A 20,174-nucleotide genomic window follows, 5' to 3' on the forward strand; every position below is an offset into this window, starting at 1 on the left:
GTTATTATGCAAAGAACGAAAGGCCCTTTCCTTTAAATTTTTTTTTTTTTTTTTTTGGTCACTGCAGGTTCAATTAAGGCGATACCATCACGTTTTTGCTCCATTGGCTGGGAATCATATGAATACATTAGCCAGAAATCGAATGACAGTATATACACAGTTGCATACATACAGGGACAATGAATTTTCAGTAGCTTCTCTACATTGTTTCTGTTTTGCGCATGCCATTGATATGATAGCAAAACTGCTCGTTTGTCGCCATCCCAATGTTATGATTTCTTAGAACCTGTGGCGGGCCTATAAGTATATCAAACATTTTGGCTCGATGGAAAATTTTTCCTTTTTCGGTGAATCTCGAAAGATCCCTGCAAAATACTCTAACCTTTTTTTCCAATGCAAACCGCCGTGGTACACAAACTCTATTAGCGAAATATAGGCTTTGGCGCCTAACGGGAAAAACAAACATCCATGGGTTCCTTTTCAGATCATATTCTGCGAGTATCCAGGAACCAAGAATATGGGTCTTTACTAAACCTGTAAAGAGTGAATTATTCCATTTTATTGTCGACCAGTATTAGTCAGACCTCAATGTCCTTGCCATTGCATGTGCTTGCTATGCAGAAACCATTGATCGAAAAATCCGAGAGAACAAAAAAAAAAAAAAAAAAAAAAAATTAACGGATATCTCCAAGGAGAGCGCAACATGAATCATAAATCTGCGGAGATCCAAACCTTCTCATGAATTTTTGTTTGTTTTGTCATCCATCACACATCTGTTTGGCTTAGCGATGGATGTGTTTATTTTTCTGTTATACTTTAGCAATTAGACTCTATATACAGATAAGTTGTGGATTAAAAAAATAAACACGGACGATGGACTGGAAGATGGGAAATAATTTAGTAGGGTAACGATCGCGCCCATTCGTCTGCGACGGAAATGAGTTCAAACGTGTAATCGGCAGGTTCGATATTTTTGAGCGGTCGTGCCGTCGGTGTTGTCATGGGAGCACCAACAGCGCCTACTGCCGCGGCAGCAGCAGCAGCTGCTGCTGCCGCCGCCGCCACCGCTGATGCTGATGGTGCGGAAGTGGTATGCAGGCATGACGAATCAAACATAAATGGTGCTTGTACCACATTATCAAAAGGTGAAGACCGTCGTTCAGGCGGAAGCGTGGGCGCAAATACCGAGGTAGTCGCCGGTGTCGTTGGATGGATGACGGAAGTCGTTACGTTTAGCAGATCCATAGCAGGACCCAGCACGTGGTCCACTGTTTCCTCATTCCTGTTATGACAGAGATCGCTGATAGCTGAAAATGCACTCGCATAGGCAGGTGATGCCGAAATTTTCGTTGAACCACTCATTGGCATCGATGTTGCTGCTGCTGCTGCTGGTGTTTGCAGTGTCAGTTCGAACAATCGTGTAAAGCCTGGCAAATCACGCACAGGAATCGTCTCGACAATTTTTCGCACATCCTCCAAACTCTTGCGGAACTGACTTTTAGCCTCTTCGGCTACTTCTATTGACGGATGATCAAAGTCCCCTGCATGTGTAAGGGCAGCAAAAATACCGGAAAAGGTGGTCAGCGTAAATGTGTACATAAGTCGATGATGTCCAACCGTCAGTGACACAAGATGCGTGATGGTATTAGCCAGAGATCGCCGTTGCTGCCGATGAAGCTGCTCGTTTTGGAAACGACAACACATCACCAACGACAATTCCAGGTCATACGACACCAAATGGAGATTAGTCACGATAGATGCTGTGGGCATGGATGTCAGCAATTGATTCGATGTCGGCGACCATTGAAGCTCCTCCGGCAATGCGTTCCGCCATTGCGATATAGCATCCAGAAATTGCAGAGTTCGATCTTCTTCCTGCAGCGTCCATGTATGACGATTCTTGATGTCGTAGGCGAAGAAATGCAGAATCTTCTCCATCAGTATCATCAGCCGGCACAATTGAGCAAACCCTTCCAATACGCATCGTTCCTCTCGGCTATCTTCTGGTAAAGGTGTAGGAAAATCCAGTGCAATATCTTCGGATCGCAACATCCAGGGGCGCTCCATGACACAACTTTCCAGCTTATCCATTGTATAACATGTCCACATCACTCTCTTTCGCAATTCAATGTCAAATTGGGACATTTGACTGCTGTAGTTAGAGGTGTGTAGTCCTAATTCCAAGCACATGCGAACCGCCATTGCGTTATACATCCACGCTCGACTGGATCGTATCCGCGACTGTCCCTGGTGCGGCACGTAGTAATCGTACGATGACATGTATAACAGTGCAATCACAGTACTGAGTCGAGGAACATCCAAGAAATCATCTACGAGACGTCGGGACCGGTGATAAAAGAGATCGCCTTGTGATGCTGGATCGTCTGGTTTTGATCGATAAGCCGGGTTATCGGTATGTTTGGCTGCATGAGCGTACATGATGTTCAGTAACAGCGGGGAGATGAGAGGACCTTTGACAGCGAGTTGATCGTAGAACATGCTCCGGGAAATAGTGGGTAAGATGTGATGACAGTGTTCGAAAAATATGCAAAGCAGTTGTTCCTGAGCAGGCCGCGGCGGCATTTCGATGGAGGCTGTATAGTACTTTGGTAATGAAGGTTCGTTCGACCACCGGACAAACTCGCCATAGTTACGCCATGGCGCCATATGATCGTTCTCGAGTTTGGACGTATCTTGATGGAGGCTCAGCCGGACCAAACTATCTGCTAATTGCTCCACCATTTTATCGGGCCGGGTGCTGGGTTGTAACGGTTGTGACGATGTACTTCGATGTGAAGCACTTGCAAACAATGCGTCGGAGGAATTGGCCATGTAGACCGTTTCTTCCAACGGTGCCGAAACATAATGCTGTCCATGCGGGTCGGGACGACGGGCTTGATCATTCATCTCCTGCATGAAGGATTCTGCAGTAGAATCTGTGACAGGATCGAGCTTAATGTACGTATCGTCGGTGTTTTTGAGATACATGCATTTTCTTCGCCTTGCTACAGCATATTATCAGTATCCAGGCACATATACCGTTCCCCCCTTATCCTGGAAAATGGGATTTCATTGGTTGTCAAAGTTACCTTTACACTATGTATGAGCTTATAATTAGCAAATGCATGCGTTTGTAACTATTTTTGTTTGACCTGAAATACTTACTTGCATACAAGGCTGTTTGCCATCACACTAATCGATGAGTTGATGAGAATAGTTACACTTCAATCTGTGACGACCAGTGCATAGTTGTTATACCTTTATTTTTTTCATTCGGCAAGGATGGCAAGCTCGGCCGACTTTCAATCGTTTATGTCGGCTGTCATCTAATAATTGTTGATTGTCAACACATCGATCAAACGAGAACTAAGAATGCAAGGAAATACCTCGAATGGGCAATTCAAGAGTAGCGAACATTTTGACTTGAGAAAGTCCAGATCAGGTAAGAATAGTAGAGTGAAAAAATAAATGATCAAAGCGGATGGGACGCTGCCGGCAATATCGGTCGGGAAATGTATGAACGATATTGTTGGACGCTGGGAAACATAAGGCGATCCTTGTTGGCTGTTAGATTTTTTTGTGCTCAATTTTTTGGGGTGAAAAAGTCAGCAAAGGTAAAAAGAGTGATTAACTATCATTGCTCGCTTTATTTAATCCGCTTTTTAACATACAAAGTGTGCATGTTGTTCATAGTTAATTTATAAAAAGAAAAAAGTATCGATACGCACAAATTGTTCGCCTTGACGACCTTGACGATCGAATCTCTGCACAGCCTTATTTTCCATCAGGAGCTGGATTCATAGGCAATGTTGGGACCCCAAAGCCACGTGGTCAAAAAAGGAAATTGCCATTTTGGGAATATGTTTTTACCTTGATGTACATTGGTCAAAGATAATTGGCGGGTAGGGGATTTGCTCGTTGTCTTCATCAGCAATTCACCAGCTCGATGGGTCAAGAAAGTCGAATATTTCGACTTGCATTCAAGTCGGTTGCAATTCTCGCGCTTGAGCTTGCGGAAAAATGAAGGATCATTCTGCCAGCTTTTGAGCCTTTGTAAAGTCTTCTTCCACAGCAGGAGCACACCTGGAAGGGAAAAACAAAGCAAAGATAACTATTAATATCATCACTGTTTACTTGGAACTTATTAAAGTCGTTGATCTTGAGTATGATGATACCTTTACCATCCGGAACATGATGTTTGACACCAGTCCACGCCTGACAAGCAAGCCATGACAAAAACGGAGTATGAAAGTCTTCCAGAAGGGGATTCTTTCTGCCGAAGAGTGAGCTGCGTTGTTTTGTCTTTGTGAAACGGGCAATGGCATATTATTACGGTCTGACGGAGGTACATTACGTAAAGCTGAATATACAATAGAGAAAAGCAAATGACTCTCATAGTCACTATGTAGACATAATGACAAAATCATTGAAGCTACCCTAATCCATCTAAAAATATATTACACAAGAGAATCTATTTTCTGGGTTCTCTACTTGTCAACGATACGTTGAACTTTTCCACATTCTGCAATATGCTCTCCCCGGTATTTGATAAGAAATTCGCCGTTTTCCTTCCATGTTACTGTTTTGTTCACAGGACATCCCTGCACGATAAGCATATCAGATCATTGTGTCGATAAATATGTGGGTTTTTCGAGGAAACATGTCTTACCTTTGTGCTGTTTGAGCATTTGTAGTAGACGCTTTTGTTGCCTGTCTTTTTTTGTATGGTGTTACCATTGTTTTTCCAGAAATAGCCATCGGCATAGGGGAATTCCCGAGTTTCAACGATTTTAGTGATGGCTTGCATTTCTCGTCTTCGGCGAGGACGCTGTGCGGAGTACGGATCATTCTGTGACCGTAGGGACTCATCAGCCGACGTGCCTGACAAGCGGTGGTGATTTTCGAGATCTACGTGGAATTGGGTGTCTTCGATGGAGGGGCTGAAATTATACATTGGCGGTGAAAGCGGGTGTTGAAGAGGGTTTTTGGGGCCAGCAAAGGGCGACATCATTGGTGGGGGGAAACTAGAAACTCCGGTAAGCCAAATGAATCCGCAAAAAGTTGAAAAAAAAATCATAAAAAAAAATAAAACCAATCCCAAACACACAAGAAAAATAATCATTCGAGCCAGCAAGAAAAAAAGGATAAAAAAAAATCCTAAAAAATATTACCTGGCCATATGAAGTAAGGATGCCGCTGCAGCAGGTGTGGAAATTGGGGAAAAGCTTCGATCATCGAGTTCTTCAGAATGAGTACTGTCATCAAATGAAGAATCCAGGGCTGAATCTCGTCGCTGAGCGTTTTCTAAAAGCATGTCGATACTATTTCGTCGCTCCGGGAAGGACATCATGCGAATATTTTGAACTGGACCAGCCATAGGTGGAGACATGGATGTAGAATGAGTTAATGAGGACGGGGCGGCCATTGTATCCATATCGACGGTATTGGAGGAGGATGATTGGAAATGTTGTTGTTGTTGTTGTTGCTGCTGTTGCAAGATCATCAAATCAAGTTCTTTTGCTCGTAATTTTGCTTCTTCAGTACGACGTTTATCTTCTTCAACTTTGCTCAGTAGAATCAATCGTAAAAGTTCAGGTTGCGATTGATAATAGAGAATTACATCCTGGAGATCACAGGATACAGGGTTGTTTGCAGGATCGTTACGCCATTCCGAGGATGATGTCGATTGGTCTGTATCTGGCTGCAAAAGTTTGAGAGAAGATCGTTGGATGTGCGTAGGATCTTGATCGTTGCCGTAGAAACATTCTTTGGTTATCGGCGAATAAGCAAAATCGTTCATGTGATAATGGGATAAGCAGAAAGGGCGGCGCCGATCGAGCGAACAGATGAAAACAAGGTGAAATAAAAAAAACAAACAAAAAAAAAGGGCCAAAAATCGGGCGGAGAAGAAGGAATAAAAGGCTGGATTCTGCGGCTTTCTGTTCTAATTTATTCGTTGTGGTGCGGGCAACTCGTATCATTAAAGTCGAATTTGGTAGGTGAGGTGGGATCCCGCGGAAAGTGCAGCTATAGCAACCAATGGCAATGTGAACCATTGTGATACATTACCAATCGAAATGGACCAAACAACATAATGAAATACCTCCCCACACTTTCTGTTCTATCCCGCTTTTGACGATCGTAAATTCCGCCCGCTCGTCATTCGCTGTTATTGCCCTGTGTAATCTTTGTCACGCCAAAATGGGCGCATCCTACTTTCATTCTTCTTTATGCTATAATCATATATTTCATACCTATTTTTTTTTCTTGCAATTTTTTTTTGTGTCATTGTATGTTTCCTGTTGTTACGCCAGCTTTTCGACCATTAACAATACAATTTATGCGGAATGATGAAGGAAGAATATACAAGTAGGACAATGGGCGAATGGACCCTTGGACTACTTCACCTTCTTTTCAGGGTCCTGTCATAAAACGGGAAATTACGGTAGACTCCAACAGTGAGCGATTACTGACAATGCCCTTGACTTTTCGCGGAGTCTCATGGAAAGTTTGTCGGAGCGTTAATATCCGGTTCTCTCAAAAAGGCCTCATCAGCCGATGGTGCCATTTTATTTGGTGTGGCCTGATGAAATGGATTCACGGTGTTCATATTTCTGATACAACGATTTACATGTTTCAATCATACGGACCGAAACTTGATAATATAAATCCTGCGCGCAAATCTCTCCACACAACCGGGAATGCTTCATCATGGGAGAACGGGAAACACTTTTTCGGATGCCGGACCGGATGGGCAGTTGCTGCGGATGTGCATTCAACGTAAAATATCTGTAACAAAATATTTGTTCTATTATAGCAGACCAATTTTGCAGTTATCGTTTGTTCTTATTCGATTGTTCGTTTGGCGACTAGACCGCCTCAAACTGCCTGCGCGCATCATCATGACGATACTGTCAGTCTCTTTAATTCCTGAAGATTAGCCGATACGGACCTTTCCACCGAGAATTAAATTCTGAGCAACATTATGGGGTTTGCTGAATTTTCCCCGTCAGCCATTAACTGATTACCGAATCGGCTTGAGGGTCACAAAATTGATCCCCGGTTTTGCCATTCACCAGGGCTTCATTCAGCACCCTCTCTCCAAAAAAATTACTCAACGAATCACTAGTTAATCGACAGCGTATGCTTCTTGGAGGCTATGGCAGCGCCACTGTCGGCATAGTCATATAAATAACAGCGCTAATCCACAAACCAAAATTTGGATATTGATCGGCTCGCCATCGATGTGAATCTGCATTTTTGCCCATAATTGAAATATTTTTATCTCATAAAAAGATGGATAATTTACTATCAAAGGTTTCTCTGGGAGCGTCAAGTCGCATGAAAAGGCACATTATCAGATCGTAGAAAGCCATATGGATTGTCTGCAATGGGCCAAAACTCACATGTTGGAGAAACCTGATATCTTCTAATATGATAAGCTAATATTGATTAATAAGTTTTTTTCGCGATATTAAAAGGTAGTCAGCCAACAAAAAGAATAAAGGGAATGGTGAATGGGCAGGACAGGACACGTCTCGCTTGAAGAAAAAGAGGGGCGAAGACAGAACCGCTCACTGTCTGCTGACCCTTTTTTGATTGGACATTATCAAAGTTGAACTAAGCCACTCGAAATTTGGCTCGCAATGCGTGACGTCGCTTTGGCGTTGCGGGCAATCCCGACGGCTGGGCGACACAACATCACTTGTGCTCGAGAAGTCGTTCAGTCTTTCTCTTTCCCCTCACTGGTCCATCCGTACGTATAGTTATCATCAAAGGATCCATCCATCCCACCTCTGCATCCATCGTATAGTATACAGCATGGATGTCGAAGGATGGAATGGTTCCATATATCATACTATTTTTCGACCAATGTTACTAACCTTATTTCTTTATTTTCCCTATACATATCTTCATTCACGATTCCTTTGCTCGACGATTTTTTTTCTTTACCATTCATTGAACACCTAAATAGAAAATGGTTTTGAAGCACAACAACCAGTTGCCCAACCAGCATTTCCGCAAGCAGTGGGACCGTCGTGTCAAGACCTGGTTCGATCAGGCTGGCCGCAAGAAGTCCAGAAGAGTTGCACGCATCCAAAAGGCCGCTCGCATTGCTCCCAGACCTGTTGACGGTCTCCTCCGTCCTGCCGTTCGTTGCCCTACTCTCCGCTACAACATGAAGTTGAGATCTGGCCGTGGTTTCACTTTCGAAGAACTCAAGGTAAGCAGCTCGTTCAAAGACCACACATAATCGGTCTTGCAGAAACGGCCATGTTACGACGGTTGTGCTAATTCTTGTATGGGAATAATAGGAGGCTGGTATTCGTACCAAGGAAGCCCGCACCATCGGTATTGCCGTTGACCACCGTCGCCGCAACAAGTCTCAAGAATCTCTTGAACTCAACGTTCAGCGCTTGAAGGCTTACAAGGCTAAGCTTATCGTCTTCCCCCGCAAGGCTGGTAAGGCCAAGAAGGGTGATGCCGAGGTACGTATAAGCTTGCATCTGCAGCCGTGGTATTCTTCGAGGATGGGTGGCTTATAAAGTGGTTTGCGAATTTTTTTGACGTAGGCTTCTGAGCTTGCCTCCGCTGTTCAGCTCCGCGGTGGTCTTCTCCCCGTTCAGCAGGTTGCTGCTGCTCCCGAGGCTCGTGCTATCTCTGCCGACGAGAAGAACGTCAATGCTTTCATGAAGCTCCGTTATGCTCGTTCTGCGGCCCGCACCCTCGGTGCCCGTGAGAAGCGTGCCCGTGACAAGGCTGAGGAAGAGGCCAACAAGGTAAGATTGGGAAACCTAAAAACTGAATTGAAGTGACATAGTACTAATGTTGACTTGCTGTTCTGCGTTTATAGAAGAAATAAATTTCTGCTAGCCATTCCACATCCATTTATACAACGTATCGATGCCAATAAAAAGACTGAGGATGCGTCATCTTTTAATAGTGTAATTTTGTATCTAAAAGAATAGCACATCAGCTATTATGGAATTGGACGTTTAGTACAAAGTATTCGAACGAGGAAAAGCTGATGGTTGATAAGAGAAGATATAGAACGGTAAACGCCAAAGTGTTTACCAGCCGGAAGCATGGCCATCGCCTCTGGGATCACTGCCAGCAGCAAGCACTCGCTTTCCAGTACGTCGATCCTTCCTGGCTTGAATTATTTGTCCTCGACCAAATAGTGAACGGTTATGGCCATAGACGAAGTAACAAGTATGGCCCATCGACTGTAATTTGTCAGAGGTTTCTTGCGAGATACCCTCTTCCATGTACACCACCGACTGAGTTACATCCGTAAAAGTATAAGCATCGCCTCCGGCTTGTGAACTGGGCTTTGGCGGAGCGACGCAAATGCGAGGTACATCTAAAGCATGTTGCGGACTATGCAAATGGTGCAAAAGATTCAGAACCACTTGAACTTGGCCTTGCGGTTGCATGAATGCTCCCATCACTACGAGATAAAAAAGCAAATATTAACTCTTAATTCTATTTCGTTTTTCAAAGCCAAATGCTTGTATTATTTACCGCCGAAACAAGCTTCGAGCTCATGCCCATTTTCCGTCTTGCGAGTGATCATCGATGGAATAATTGTGTGATAAGGACGTTTGCTGGGGCCAATGCAGTTAGGATGTCCTTCGATAAGGACAAAGTTACAGCCGCGGTTATGCAAGGTAAAGCCACATTTTTCGGGAATAATATGCGACTATAATCGACCTGTAAGATGGAGTAAAAGTAATTTCACTTGAATCAAAAACTTACGCCAAAATGCATGAAAGTGGAATTCTGGTAATTCAACTCATTAGAACACGTGATACATACAATATCTCATTGAGTTCACTTACGATGAAGCTGCAGGCATTGCCTTCTTCGTCTACAACGGAAAAGTACACGGTATTACCCATTTCCTCAGGGTAGCCCTTTTGGATGCTGTCATTGCGGCGTTTCAGATCCACCAAAGCGGCACGTTCTGCCAAGTATTTCTATGAAAGAACAGTCAGCATACAGCTATGTTGCAATTCCACTTTTATCATACCTTGTTCAGCAAGGCTTCGACAGGAACGTGCTGAACTTGAGGATCGGTCACGTAATAACGAGTATCTGCAAAGGCAAGGCGCAGCGCTTCAATCACCAGATGAAGGTACTCTGCGGAATTAGGGTCCATTTCTGCGAGGTTCACGCCGTGTTGTTCTTCCAGGGCATTTAGAATACCCAAAGCAATAAGAGTGGTAATTCCCTGACCATTTGGTGGGATTTCCCAGATAGTCCAGCCATGATAATCGAGAGAAATAGGTTCGATAAGCTCTGACTCGTGTGCAGCAAGATCTTCCAGCGTTAGCAAACCGCCACGGGAACGAACGGCATCCACCATGGCTTCTGCGATACGCCCTTTATAAAATCCATCTTTCCCATGTTCTGCCACCGATCGAAACGTCCTGTTATTGTTTGCAAAAAAAAAAAAAAAAAAAAACGTCAGGGCATTACTTGAACTGGGCAATCACAACAAAGGGTGGAACTTACTCAGCAAGTGACGGCATGGTCATTAAATCACCGTGGTGAGGTGCGTGGCCGTCCAGCAGCAGTTCCACCTCTCCCTTGTTGGCAGCACGCAGCCCTTCTTCTTGGGCTGCCCACTACGAAAAAAGGGGAAAAAAAGTGTGAGATATATACGATCATGGTGCAAGTAGAATAGTAGTTACAGTAACATACATTATAAGCTGCAACTTCACTGACAGGATATCCATTTTCAGCAAGATCAATTGCAGGTTGCAAAATCGTTTGCAAATCGACTTTCTGTGAACCGAAATATTTCACGGTATCGACCCAGGCGGCCGCTGCACCGGGAACAGTAATGGCGTGAGCACTGTTTGTGGGAAGATTTTGTCCCTTGATCTCCGATACCTCCCGAAGATGTTCAATAGTCAAAGCAGCTGGCGTTCTGCTCAAAGTCCATAGGAAAACGTTCTTGATTACTAAGACGATATACTTGATTCTTCTCGCTTGTTACTTGCCTTCCCGAACCATTTAGGCCCTTCACAGTACGATCAGCAGCACTGTAATATAGACAGAATGCATCACCACCAATGCCGGTAGATCCAGGTTCTAATAGAATTATACTGTGAGAAAAAATAATTTTATATTCATCTGGTTGGATCCAGTGATTACCTGTGACGTTCAATGCAGCGGCTAATTTCGTTGGAAAATGCGGTTGGCATCATCTTTTTGATTCAATCTATATTTTTTTTTATCACCGACTGCTCGGTCAAAACCTACCTACAGCGACAGCCGCATCCTTTCATACACATATTAGCTAATACACTCTAACCCTTGAACTTACTCATTTGGATATGGATACTTACAGCGGCATTGCCTCCACGTCGAAGAATTTCTATACCAGCTTGGGTGGCAAGAGGTTGCCTGAATTGATATGAATATGCCATAACAAGAATTTATATTTTTGAAATGGATATTTACGAGCTCGAAACCATGGCATGTGTGCCATATACAGTAGAACGGCGAGAGATAAAAGGTAAGGTATCAGGTAGCATAACGATGAGCAATGACGGTGGGAAAGCGACGTGAATTTTAGTGCCAATTTATCGTTTCTCTGTGCACTCATCCAAGGTTCATGGGATTGCACGAATGATGCGGCGATCGAAAAATAGCAGTCTTGGGATGAAAAAAATGCCAGATTTTTTTTTTATTTTTGTTTTGCTGATGGGAGTAGTATACACGATATACGAGATGATGATGGGTAGATTTTTTAAAAATAGAATACTAGCGTGCAAAGAAAATGAAGATGAAGTAAGTCTACAAAAATGAATGTACATGGCTTGATGATTTTGAGTGGAAAACAAAAAAGAAAAGGAAAAAGAAATGAGATGATTGATTTGGTCTATATCATGATATCGATCTCTTCCTCATTCTCGGAGTCTTCCCGTACTCCGTCGTCATATACCAGGGCCACCGATGTAGGTAAGGGCTTCTCTTCAACAGCTCGCTCCGATTGATGGACAATTGTCTGATTGTCGATGACAGCAAAATCCATTTGTTCATCGCTAAACAGAACAAGCACCTCTTCTTCTTCACCATCATTGTCGTCCTCGTTATCAGACGGCAACAGCATGTCTTCTAATAATCGTCGCTTGTGAAGTGCGGCTCGTCGTTTCGGTCTTGAAATAGCAATGCTTTCGAGATCTTGCGCGACAGAGACCGAAGAGACTACCACATCGTCATCCGCATCGTCATGGCTGCCTCGTTTCCGACGCACGGTCTTTGATTTGCGAGTTCCTCGAGATTTCTTTGCAGCCGTTCGTTTGGACAGAGAGGCCATGGAGATCGGGCCTTCCTTGTGCTTTGTAGCATGAGGTCTGTTACACATGGTTGTACCAGCTTCCTGAGACTCATCATCCACATCGAGATCTTCAGTCAATTCAGCACGAGACTTGGTTCGCTTGGGCTGTCTCGATTTACGGGATCGTGGCTGACGGCGTGCTGGGTGAGTCGATTCAGCATAGACATCATCTTCCACTAATTGCTTCTGAATTGCCGGACGAGTTCGAGGTCCTTTTCGCTTAGGTTCATCGCGAGCAATGTAGTCAGAAATGTCGACAACAGCGCCACCATGTTGTTCTCGGATGCATGCTTCCACATAAGACAGCAATCGAACGAGCTGTTCACGAGCAAGACAGGAGAGATCGATTTCGACTTCATCGTTTTGCTGGCCTGCATTTTCGGATGACAGAATAGTCAAAATACCCGGTAATCGATCCGCGTGCAATTGGTTGGTAATTTTATCCAGCAAAGTTTCTTCGATCTCTCGTTTGTGCATGTATAAGTACTGATTGGGTTGAACGGCCAAAGAAGAGTGATTGCCACGACCAAAGGATGATTCAGAATCTGACTCTGATTCATCCGAAGAGTAACTGAGACGACGACGATTGCTCAGGTTGGCGACTGTGGTAGGGATAACATCTTCGTCATCTTCTGAATCGGATTCATCATCTGAGGAATCGCTGCTTTCCGATGAAGAAGAGGAGCTACTCGAACTTCTGCGACGTTTCAAGTTGGAGACTGGTACGACTTCTGAAGTGTCGAGTTGTTTGTCTTGAGGAGCCTCAACATCTTCAACAGTTTTTTCGGTTAAAACCTCCAAAGGCTCTGGTACTGCTTCGTTTATCAACAAAGGTTCGCCAGGCGTACCCATTGGGTGCAATTGAGGACTTTCATGGGGCGAAGAATCCACGGATGAGGTAGGAGCACTGGTATCGTCGGTGACTTCTTTTTATAAAAAGAAAAAAAAAGTTTGACAACGTCAGAAACGCTGAAAATAAGCAATAATATAAGGTAAAATCTTACCAAATGTAAGTTCATCGTAAAAAGGTGATGGTGCGGCACCATCGAAATTAAGCTCATCTTGGCCAAAAAGATCCTCAAACTGTACAGATTGAGCGTACATTTGAGCGTCAAATCCGTCGAGATTTGGTTCGTTCTCGGTAGGCCAAGGCTGAAGCCACGAAGCCATAGACTCCCTACAATAAACCCGAGCCTTTAGTGGACCGAAACTGAAGACGATAGAGATGTGTGACAAAAAAAAAACGAACCTCATCAATAATTCTTGGACTTCACCTGTCAAATCTTCCACAGGCCAAGGATTGCCAGTAGACAATAACTCGTTGAGCTGCTCCTCGGTCATGGCTGTTTCCGAAGACTGAGCTTTATGAGAGGGATAAGTAGTAGCAAAAGAATCGTCATTCGTGAACACGGGCTGATGTGCGATGGTAACTCTATAAGAGAATCGGTGAGATCAAAGCCATGATCGAACGCAAGCAGTCTAAAATCGCGAGTATTTACCCTCCCATTGTTCAAAGATCCAATCAAGAGTATGAATAGAAATGCAGTAACGGATAGACGCGTTTGGAAGCACAGGGTATGGTGTCAGTGATTCAATAGTTCGAAACTAGAGAAACGCCCAGAGAGATATCAAAGGACAGCGTAAAAACCGAGAAATAGCAAGGAAATAGGGAAACGCTTTCAATAATGAAGCACTATAGATTCACGCAATACAAGCTATCGATGCTGGATCAATAAGACACACGTCAATCGACGAATCTTGTTTGGGTGCAAAAAAAAGGAAAGGTTTGAAGAAAAAAAAAAATCCAAGCCAGCTGGACTTTTAAAAATTTCTTCAAGGTCCGCAGAACGGCGCTTCGACTTTTTTTTTTTTTTTTTCGTTGGAAGGCTTGCAGTCTTTTTCAAGAAGTAAAGTCGCTGTTTTTGGAAAACATTATCATATTGAGAACATCGCAGTTTCCCTGACACTATTATAAGAGCTATTGAATGGAAGGAAAACATGGAGAGGAATAACAGAATCATTGCATGCTGGTACATTTTACTCAAATAGAACTTGGCGAAGGAGGAACCAGTTACCTTTGCTTGCGGCCCAAGCCAACAAGAGGAAGAGGGAGAAAAAAACAAAGGAAAACCAATAAAAGTATGAGGCAATGAATATAAAGGCTTGATCCTTGTAGATGTTGAAATTTGAATGCGAAAGGCATTTAGAAAAATGGTGGCGCACCTTCCTGGAAAGTTGAAACGGTGAAGCAAAGTTTTCAGTCAGTGGCGCTGCTGCTAAAAAATCTTTTGCAAAATATGAAGATTAAAACAGAGAGAACACAAGCATTTGTATAATGACAAACCTGCTTTCAATACACCGTCCACCATTTATGAATACATTGTTGTTCGGTCTCATTTCAGGCGACTATTGTTCGTATTGGTAACAGTAGCGATCATTTGGCTCATCGTATGCTGAAACACATAAAGTCGTTTGTCGGATTTCCAATTACGACAGCAGTTCGGTGGTTCCTTGATCGTGGACATCGCTATTATTGTAGGCCCAGTACTTAAAGAACAGTCTAAAGGTACAGAACCAGCTTGGTTTAGCTCCTTGATTGACATTTTGGGTTTTTGAATGTCTGCGAATTCGCATAGACAAATGATATGTATTGTTGACAAGCTTTCTTTTCCCATAATAAAACTTTCGCAATAGCTACATAGAGTCAATAAGCAAAGCTAAAGGAGACTATATAGGTTCTCCCGTGACCAAGGGATACGACCCTCAAAAAGCAGACCATCATTGCCTTCATTAATTTTATCCAAATTCTCAGAAAATGTGTTGACAATTTACTGCAGCAACCGAATCCTATTCCAGGAAAAAGAAGTACAAATTTTTTGATGGAATAAAAGAAGAGAATCATTAGAAACGTTGGTATATGTGCTGACAGAAGAGGAACGTAAATGATATTTATAATTAGGCTACAAAGATATTTTGCTGTTATGTACAGACAAGGTGTTGCGAAAATAAGGAAATAGACAAATGGCCCTGCACGACCTCTCCAACCACATGTATCCTTCAACCACGTTGTTGGAACAAACTGTTACTAATCAAATAGAGCTAGATCGTACGATTCCAAGAAGAGAAAAAAAAAGCGGAAAGCATGATACAGCTACTCGGTTGAATCGGCAGGAAACAAGGAACATTTACAAATTGACAATGATTTATGCTTAACAACAAGAGTAACGAAGTCATCATATGAATGTCTTCCAAAAATAACCCTTGGAAACAATAGATTCAATTTTTTTTTTTTTTTTTTTTTTTTTGGTATTTCTGGCTCAGCAAGCGAAAAATGAGTGGCCACAGAATTTCCTAATCCTGACTCCTGAACATCTTGTGTTTCGACCTCAGCCCGGCTCTTCTCATATCCAACGCCAGCGCTTAAAAGCTTTCGCATACTCAGTTATCCCAGAAACCGCCCGTCCCGATTAAACCCATAATGCATCGATCGCGAGGACGAAGCATTTCCCAGATACAGGATGACGAGGTATGATATCTATCTACATGTGAGACGAGTCCATCCAACTTTTAACCTTTGAAATATACAGGTGTTCCAAATTGACGCCCAGATGGAGTATATCAACCGATTTATGAAGTGGAACATTGGGGATTTAGATCGATTTGCAACATTACTCAAAGCGCGGTAAGGAAAGCTTTTATTTCACAAGTCTAAAAATCGATCATACAAAAATATGTGCGTATTCACTGGATGTTCTATTGGTTAGACTGACGGCTGAAGAAGCCTACGTACAATCACTACAAAAAATTACAAAATCAGTCACTGTGCCTGAACCTGAACCTGCCACCTATTTCGGTGAAATCAACGGAACTTTTCAGCATGCGGTCTTCCAGTACGAGCTTTCCGTGCAAAGGATTGTCGATCTGAAACGAGATCTGATTCACTCTTTGAAAACTCAGCTGAACCAAGTGTTCGAGGTCAAGGTAAGAATTTTGATCAAGGCTACCCTGCTAATAGGTTGAAGTGGGTAATGTGAGTGCTGATGACTTGATGCACCAGGAGTTGCAAGATAATCGTCGCCGTAAAACCAAAGGTTATATAAGCGAGAAAAATATGGATTACGCCAACTTCCGTACCAAAGATATTGTCAAGGTAAGCTTCGCAATAGGGAAAAAGTGGCCTGATGATAATTAAAAATGGATCGAAGCCCGTGACAAATCAGCGGCCTATCTAATGCTTTTAAATTACATTGCATAGCTTCATAAGAACTATGAAAATCGATGTCACGAATATCAAGCAGCACAGCAACAACTCCAACAGCAACAACATCAACAGCAACAAAGTGGCCAGCCTTTATCGGCAGGGGATCATTACGCGGATCATTACATGCCACCGACGCGATTATCGGTGGACGAACCACAGCCACGATTATCCAGTGAAAGCGGACGAGATGCTGACGCCAGTTCAATTCATTCCACGAGCAATAACTCTCATGATAATGCGCACAAGAAAGCACTCGTTGGATTCATGGCCCAAGTTCGAACACAATTCGCGAATGTTGCAGCAGCAGCTGCCGCTGCCAATAACAATATGCCAATGGATATATCAAAACAGAATGTCAAATTATCTAAAATGAAAAAGGATATAGCCGATGCTGGTAAGCTGGGAGAAAAAAGCAAGCAAAAGAAGAAAATGCGTAACTTAATATTGTATCTATTGGCGTTCATGTAGATCTTGAGTACAGAGAGGGCATTCGCGAGCTGGAACGTCGTCGCAAAAGGCAAATAGAGGCAATCAACGTGGCAATGAAGGTCCGACCAATTAATTAATTTAGGGTTACATTAAAATGTCATTTACTCATGCATTGGCCTGCAGCAAATAGAGATCGTGTTGACGGACAAAGCAAAGATGACCCGGTCTGTATTGGGAGGCATTTTGACGGCAGAACGGACCGTGCTGTGCGAAGAAATTGCGGTAAGACTTTTTTTTTTTAATTGCAACAATGTGGGTGGTCAGTGCGGAGCGCTCATGTGAGTGGTTTGACTTGAACCTGTATTGTAGGTCCTGGACTATTCACTTCGCATCACCGAAGCCGTTGACAGTAAAAAGGATATCATGAGTTTCTTTGCGGAATACAACAGAAAGAGAAAAGCGGTGACTCCATCTCCTATTTTTTACGAAAACTTTTTTTATGGGAGATGCAAACGTAAGTATTTTTTAATGCACCAAGTAAAAAATGAGTCACTTCTAAAAAAATTACACTGTAGATATCGTGTTTGGTGTTTCTTTGCAGGAATATGCCGCTGAATATGAGCGATCGGTCCCTATTGTCGTTACTAAATGCATTGAGGCGATTGAGCGCATGGGCGGTCTTCAAAAGGAGGGCATTTATCGAATTCCAGGGCGCCAAAGTAATATTGAAATGCTCAAGACCCTCTTTGAGCAGAACGAAGATATTCAAGACTTGGAAACCAAATATGATGTGTTCACCATTGCGACCGTATTGAAGATTTATCTCCGAGAACTGCCACAACCTTTGTTTGATTTAAGCGTGCAGGATCGTATGAAATACTCGCGTAAGTAATAATAATACATATTCGAGGAAAGCCGCAACCTGATTGCTCACCATAAAATGCGTTTTTAGATGTCCAAGATAAATTGCGACGTCAAACATCCTTGCAGGCACATATTGCATCCTTACCGAAACCTCATCGCGATACTTTGCGGTGCCTTATTCATCATCTTGTCAAGTAAGTAATTTTCTGGGAGGGAGGGCGGGCGGAAGGCCTGGGTGCCAGTGCCACAATGTGAAAAAATTGATCAGCAGCGAGACACAAAAAGTGCACCGCGTAGTGCAATGCGATACAAAAAATTGACACTCATGACGTTCTTGCTTATCTGCCGCTTTAATGAAAAATTAGAGTTAACGCCAACAACCATGTGAACAAGATGAATCTTCAGAATTTATCCGTTATTTTCACACCGGCGATATTCCACGATCATAACCAAGCCGAACATCCTGGCGAGTGGCAAACCGACAGTGTGTTTGAGGATCTCATCAACTATGAAGATATCGTCTTTGCCAATCCTGACAGCCAGAGACCCTCCGTGAACACCATTCAGCAGCAGATGCAAGGTATACCATCCTCTGCGAGTCCGTCATCGGAAACGCGCAACCGAATCTCATCCCACCATGGAACACCGACAAACCTATTGCTTACTGCGCCTATGCAGCCGCCCCTGATACCGGTAGCCGGGGTATCAGAAGGATCACGCGTACAACCTCCACAGAGTCAACGTTCGGCATCGCTTGCCCAGCCCAGCCATTTCAACAACGCCACAACTACCTTGAATGATCATACTATCGATTCTGGGCAATCGTACCCTAGTATCGGCAAGCAGTACACGCCAGAACTTGCCCAAGAACACTACACTTATCAGCCGATCAATGATATGTACAATACTGATATGAGTACATTGTTTTCTTCGTCAAAGACACTAGATGAAACACCCGAGGACGAAAAGACATTCTTACCCCCCAGCACTCCATCTGAGGAAGCACCCTCTATCAAGACAGCCTTGTCGTCTACTCCATTCTTGGCGAGAAAGTCGAGTTTACACGCCAAAGCGTCAGGCACAGTACCTCCGCGCCAGGATTCTCTGAGACAAAAAATGGCACTTGCAAACCGACCTGCTACGACGATAGCGTGTTCACGCTCGGGACCCCAACCATCCAAACCTCAGCTTCCCATTATTGCTACCGTCACTGGTATACACACGCCTTCCTCCGCGGAAATTTCGCCAAATTACGATTACATTGAGAGTCAGGCTGCAAAAGAAAAACTTCCCACAAATGATAAGCCATCATAGACGTTTTTTTGTTTTTCTTTTTTTTGGGGGGGGGGGTTTCCCTTTTCACTTTGACGCATTTCCCACTTGTTCTGTGTGCAAACCATTCTCTGTCAGTGCGTCATAATTTCCATCACTCACTCTCTTCTATTTTCTTCTTTTTTTTGTATTTTTATGCATGAATGTCTTTCTCTTCTCTTTAAAATATTCATTATAGTGCATGGTTCAGATTATCTGCTATATCCAGGCAATCTTTTATCTCGCTTGCAGCATTTGCGATTGGTTGTATGTACTGTAATGCTTATGCAGGGCAAAACAAGTGAAGGGAAGCAGAAAAAAAAATAAGGTTTTATCTGTGGATGTACAGTGTTATCATTCAATTCTCACATCACTGTATTACAGCAAGTGGTATCGGTATAGTGCCATGCGTATCCCAGAAAAGGGTAGGTGCCTATGATTCACGATGGCAACACCGTGTCGGAATCAAAATCAGAGGTAACGCAGATGACACCATAGCTTTCTGAGGCACGCGTCCCTTGCGAATTTAACGATATTCCATTATTCAATCCAAAGATGTCCAAAAGTAAAAAGATATTTTTCAGAATTGAGGGTGATGTGAAATGCGTGTACGAATGGCACGAATCACAAACGAGAATTTGTTTGTGCTATAAATACAGCTGCGCGTCGTGAAGTAATACATGATCTATCAATGTTGTTTGGTGATACATAAACAAGTAAAACTTCCAAAAGCTCATTATTATGAATGAAAGGTGCTGCAAATACAGATACGAACCATAGTTGTGCTCACTGACTGAGCCGCGAAAACTCTCATAGAGAAACAGCGCTGTTGCTATAGCATTACGTACGGAACTACGTAAACCATGTTTTCAAGAAGCACGCCAAGAACCATGGAGAATGTGCTTTATTGTACACATACGTTGGGGTAGAAATCGACTTCATGATGAACAGGGGGGA

At 43.2% G+C, this 20,174-nt stretch overlaps 6 protein-coding genes across 6 annotated transcripts; 2 read left to right on the top strand and 4 right to left on the bottom strand.

Annotated features, from left to right (window-relative positions):
- Positions 1-583: 583 nt before the first annotated feature.
- BYT42DRAFT_555645 (fungal-specific transcription factor domain-containing protein) lies at positions 584-3,639 on the bottom strand. The gene is made up of 5 exons (XM_051566692.1): positions 3,387-3,639; positions 3,166-3,326; positions 3,090-3,096; positions 733-3,005; positions 584-613 (listed from the first exon to the last, which is right to left on the bottom strand). Exons 2-4 carry the CDS (start codon positions 3,169-3,171, stop codon positions 898-900), a joined length of 2,121 nt encoding a protein of 706 aa, XP_051427044.1. The 5' UTR covers positions 3,172-3,326; positions 3,387-3,639; the 3' UTR covers positions 584-613; positions 733-897.
- An 854-nt stretch (positions 3,640-4,493) lies between these two features.
- BYT42DRAFT_478386 (uncharacterized protein) lies at positions 4,494-5,632 on the bottom strand (the record flags this gene model as incomplete). Its single annotated transcript, XM_051563655.1, has 3 exons — positions 4,494-4,601; positions 4,670-4,940; positions 5,172-5,632. Coding segments are annotated over 3 exons (840 nt in total), but the record flags the coding sequence as incomplete, so codon positions are not given.
- Positions 5,633-7,694: 2,062 nt separating this feature from the next.
- BYT42DRAFT_555654 (50S ribosomal protein L13e) lies at positions 7,695-8,945 on the top strand. Its single transcript, XM_051566693.1, has 5 exons — positions 7,695-7,756; positions 7,976-8,224; positions 8,316-8,489; positions 8,574-8,780; positions 8,855-8,945. The coding sequence occupies exons 2-5, from the start codon at positions 7,979-7,981 to the stop codon at positions 8,861-8,863; spliced, it is 636 nt and encodes a 211-aa protein (XP_051427046.1). The 5' UTR covers positions 7,695-7,756; positions 7,976-7,978; the 3' UTR covers positions 8,864-8,945.
- A 126-nt stretch (positions 8,946-9,071) lies between these two features.
- Positions 9,072-11,546, bottom strand: BYT42DRAFT_489769 (nucleophile aminohydrolase; the record flags this gene model as incomplete). Its single annotated transcript, XM_051563956.1, has 12 exons — positions 9,072-9,451; positions 9,526-9,703; positions 9,760-9,783; positions 9,843-9,980; positions 10,034-10,433; positions 10,519-10,631; positions 10,708-10,962; positions 11,006-11,100; positions 11,164-11,184; positions 11,272-11,290; positions 11,358-11,415; positions 11,473-11,546. 12 exons carry the CDS (start codon positions 11,544-11,546, stop codon positions 9,072-9,074), a joined length of 1,755 nt encoding a protein of 584 aa, XP_051427047.1.
- A 92-nt stretch (positions 11,547-11,638) lies between these two features.
- BYT42DRAFT_182210 (uncharacterized protein) lies at positions 11,639-13,963 on the bottom strand. The gene is made up of 4 exons (XM_051562422.1): positions 13,852-13,963; positions 13,602-13,784; positions 13,357-13,529; positions 11,639-13,275 (listed from the first exon to the last, which is right to left on the bottom strand). The coding sequence occupies exons 1-4, from the start codon at positions 13,857-13,859 to the stop codon at positions 11,894-11,896; spliced, it is 1,746 nt and encodes a 581-aa protein (XP_051427048.1). The 5' UTR covers positions 13,860-13,963; the 3' UTR covers positions 11,639-11,893.
- Positions 13,964-15,830: 1,867 nt separating this feature from the next.
- On the top strand, positions 15,831-19,220 carry BYT42DRAFT_542723 (uncharacterized protein; the record flags this gene model as incomplete). Its single annotated transcript, XM_051565631.1, has 11 exons — positions 15,831-15,878; positions 15,940-16,034; positions 16,117-16,333; positions 16,368-16,502; positions 16,608-17,007; positions 17,082-17,161; positions 17,226-17,324; positions 17,412-17,556; positions 17,618-17,926; positions 18,033-18,100; positions 18,300-19,220. 11 exons carry the CDS (start codon positions 15,831-15,833, stop codon positions 19,218-19,220), a joined length of 2,517 nt encoding a protein of 838 aa, XP_051427049.1.
- Between the last annotated feature and the right edge of the window lie 954 nt (positions 19,221-20,174).

The sequence above is a fragment of the Radiomyces spectabilis genome (genome assembly GCF_025331425.1).
Source record: "Radiomyces spectabilis strain NRRL 2753 chromosome Unknown BYT42scaffold_2, whole genome shotgun sequence".
Lineage (NCBI taxonomy): Eukaryota > Fungi > Mucoromycota > Mucoromycetes > Mucorales > Radiomycetaceae > Radiomyces > Radiomyces spectabilis.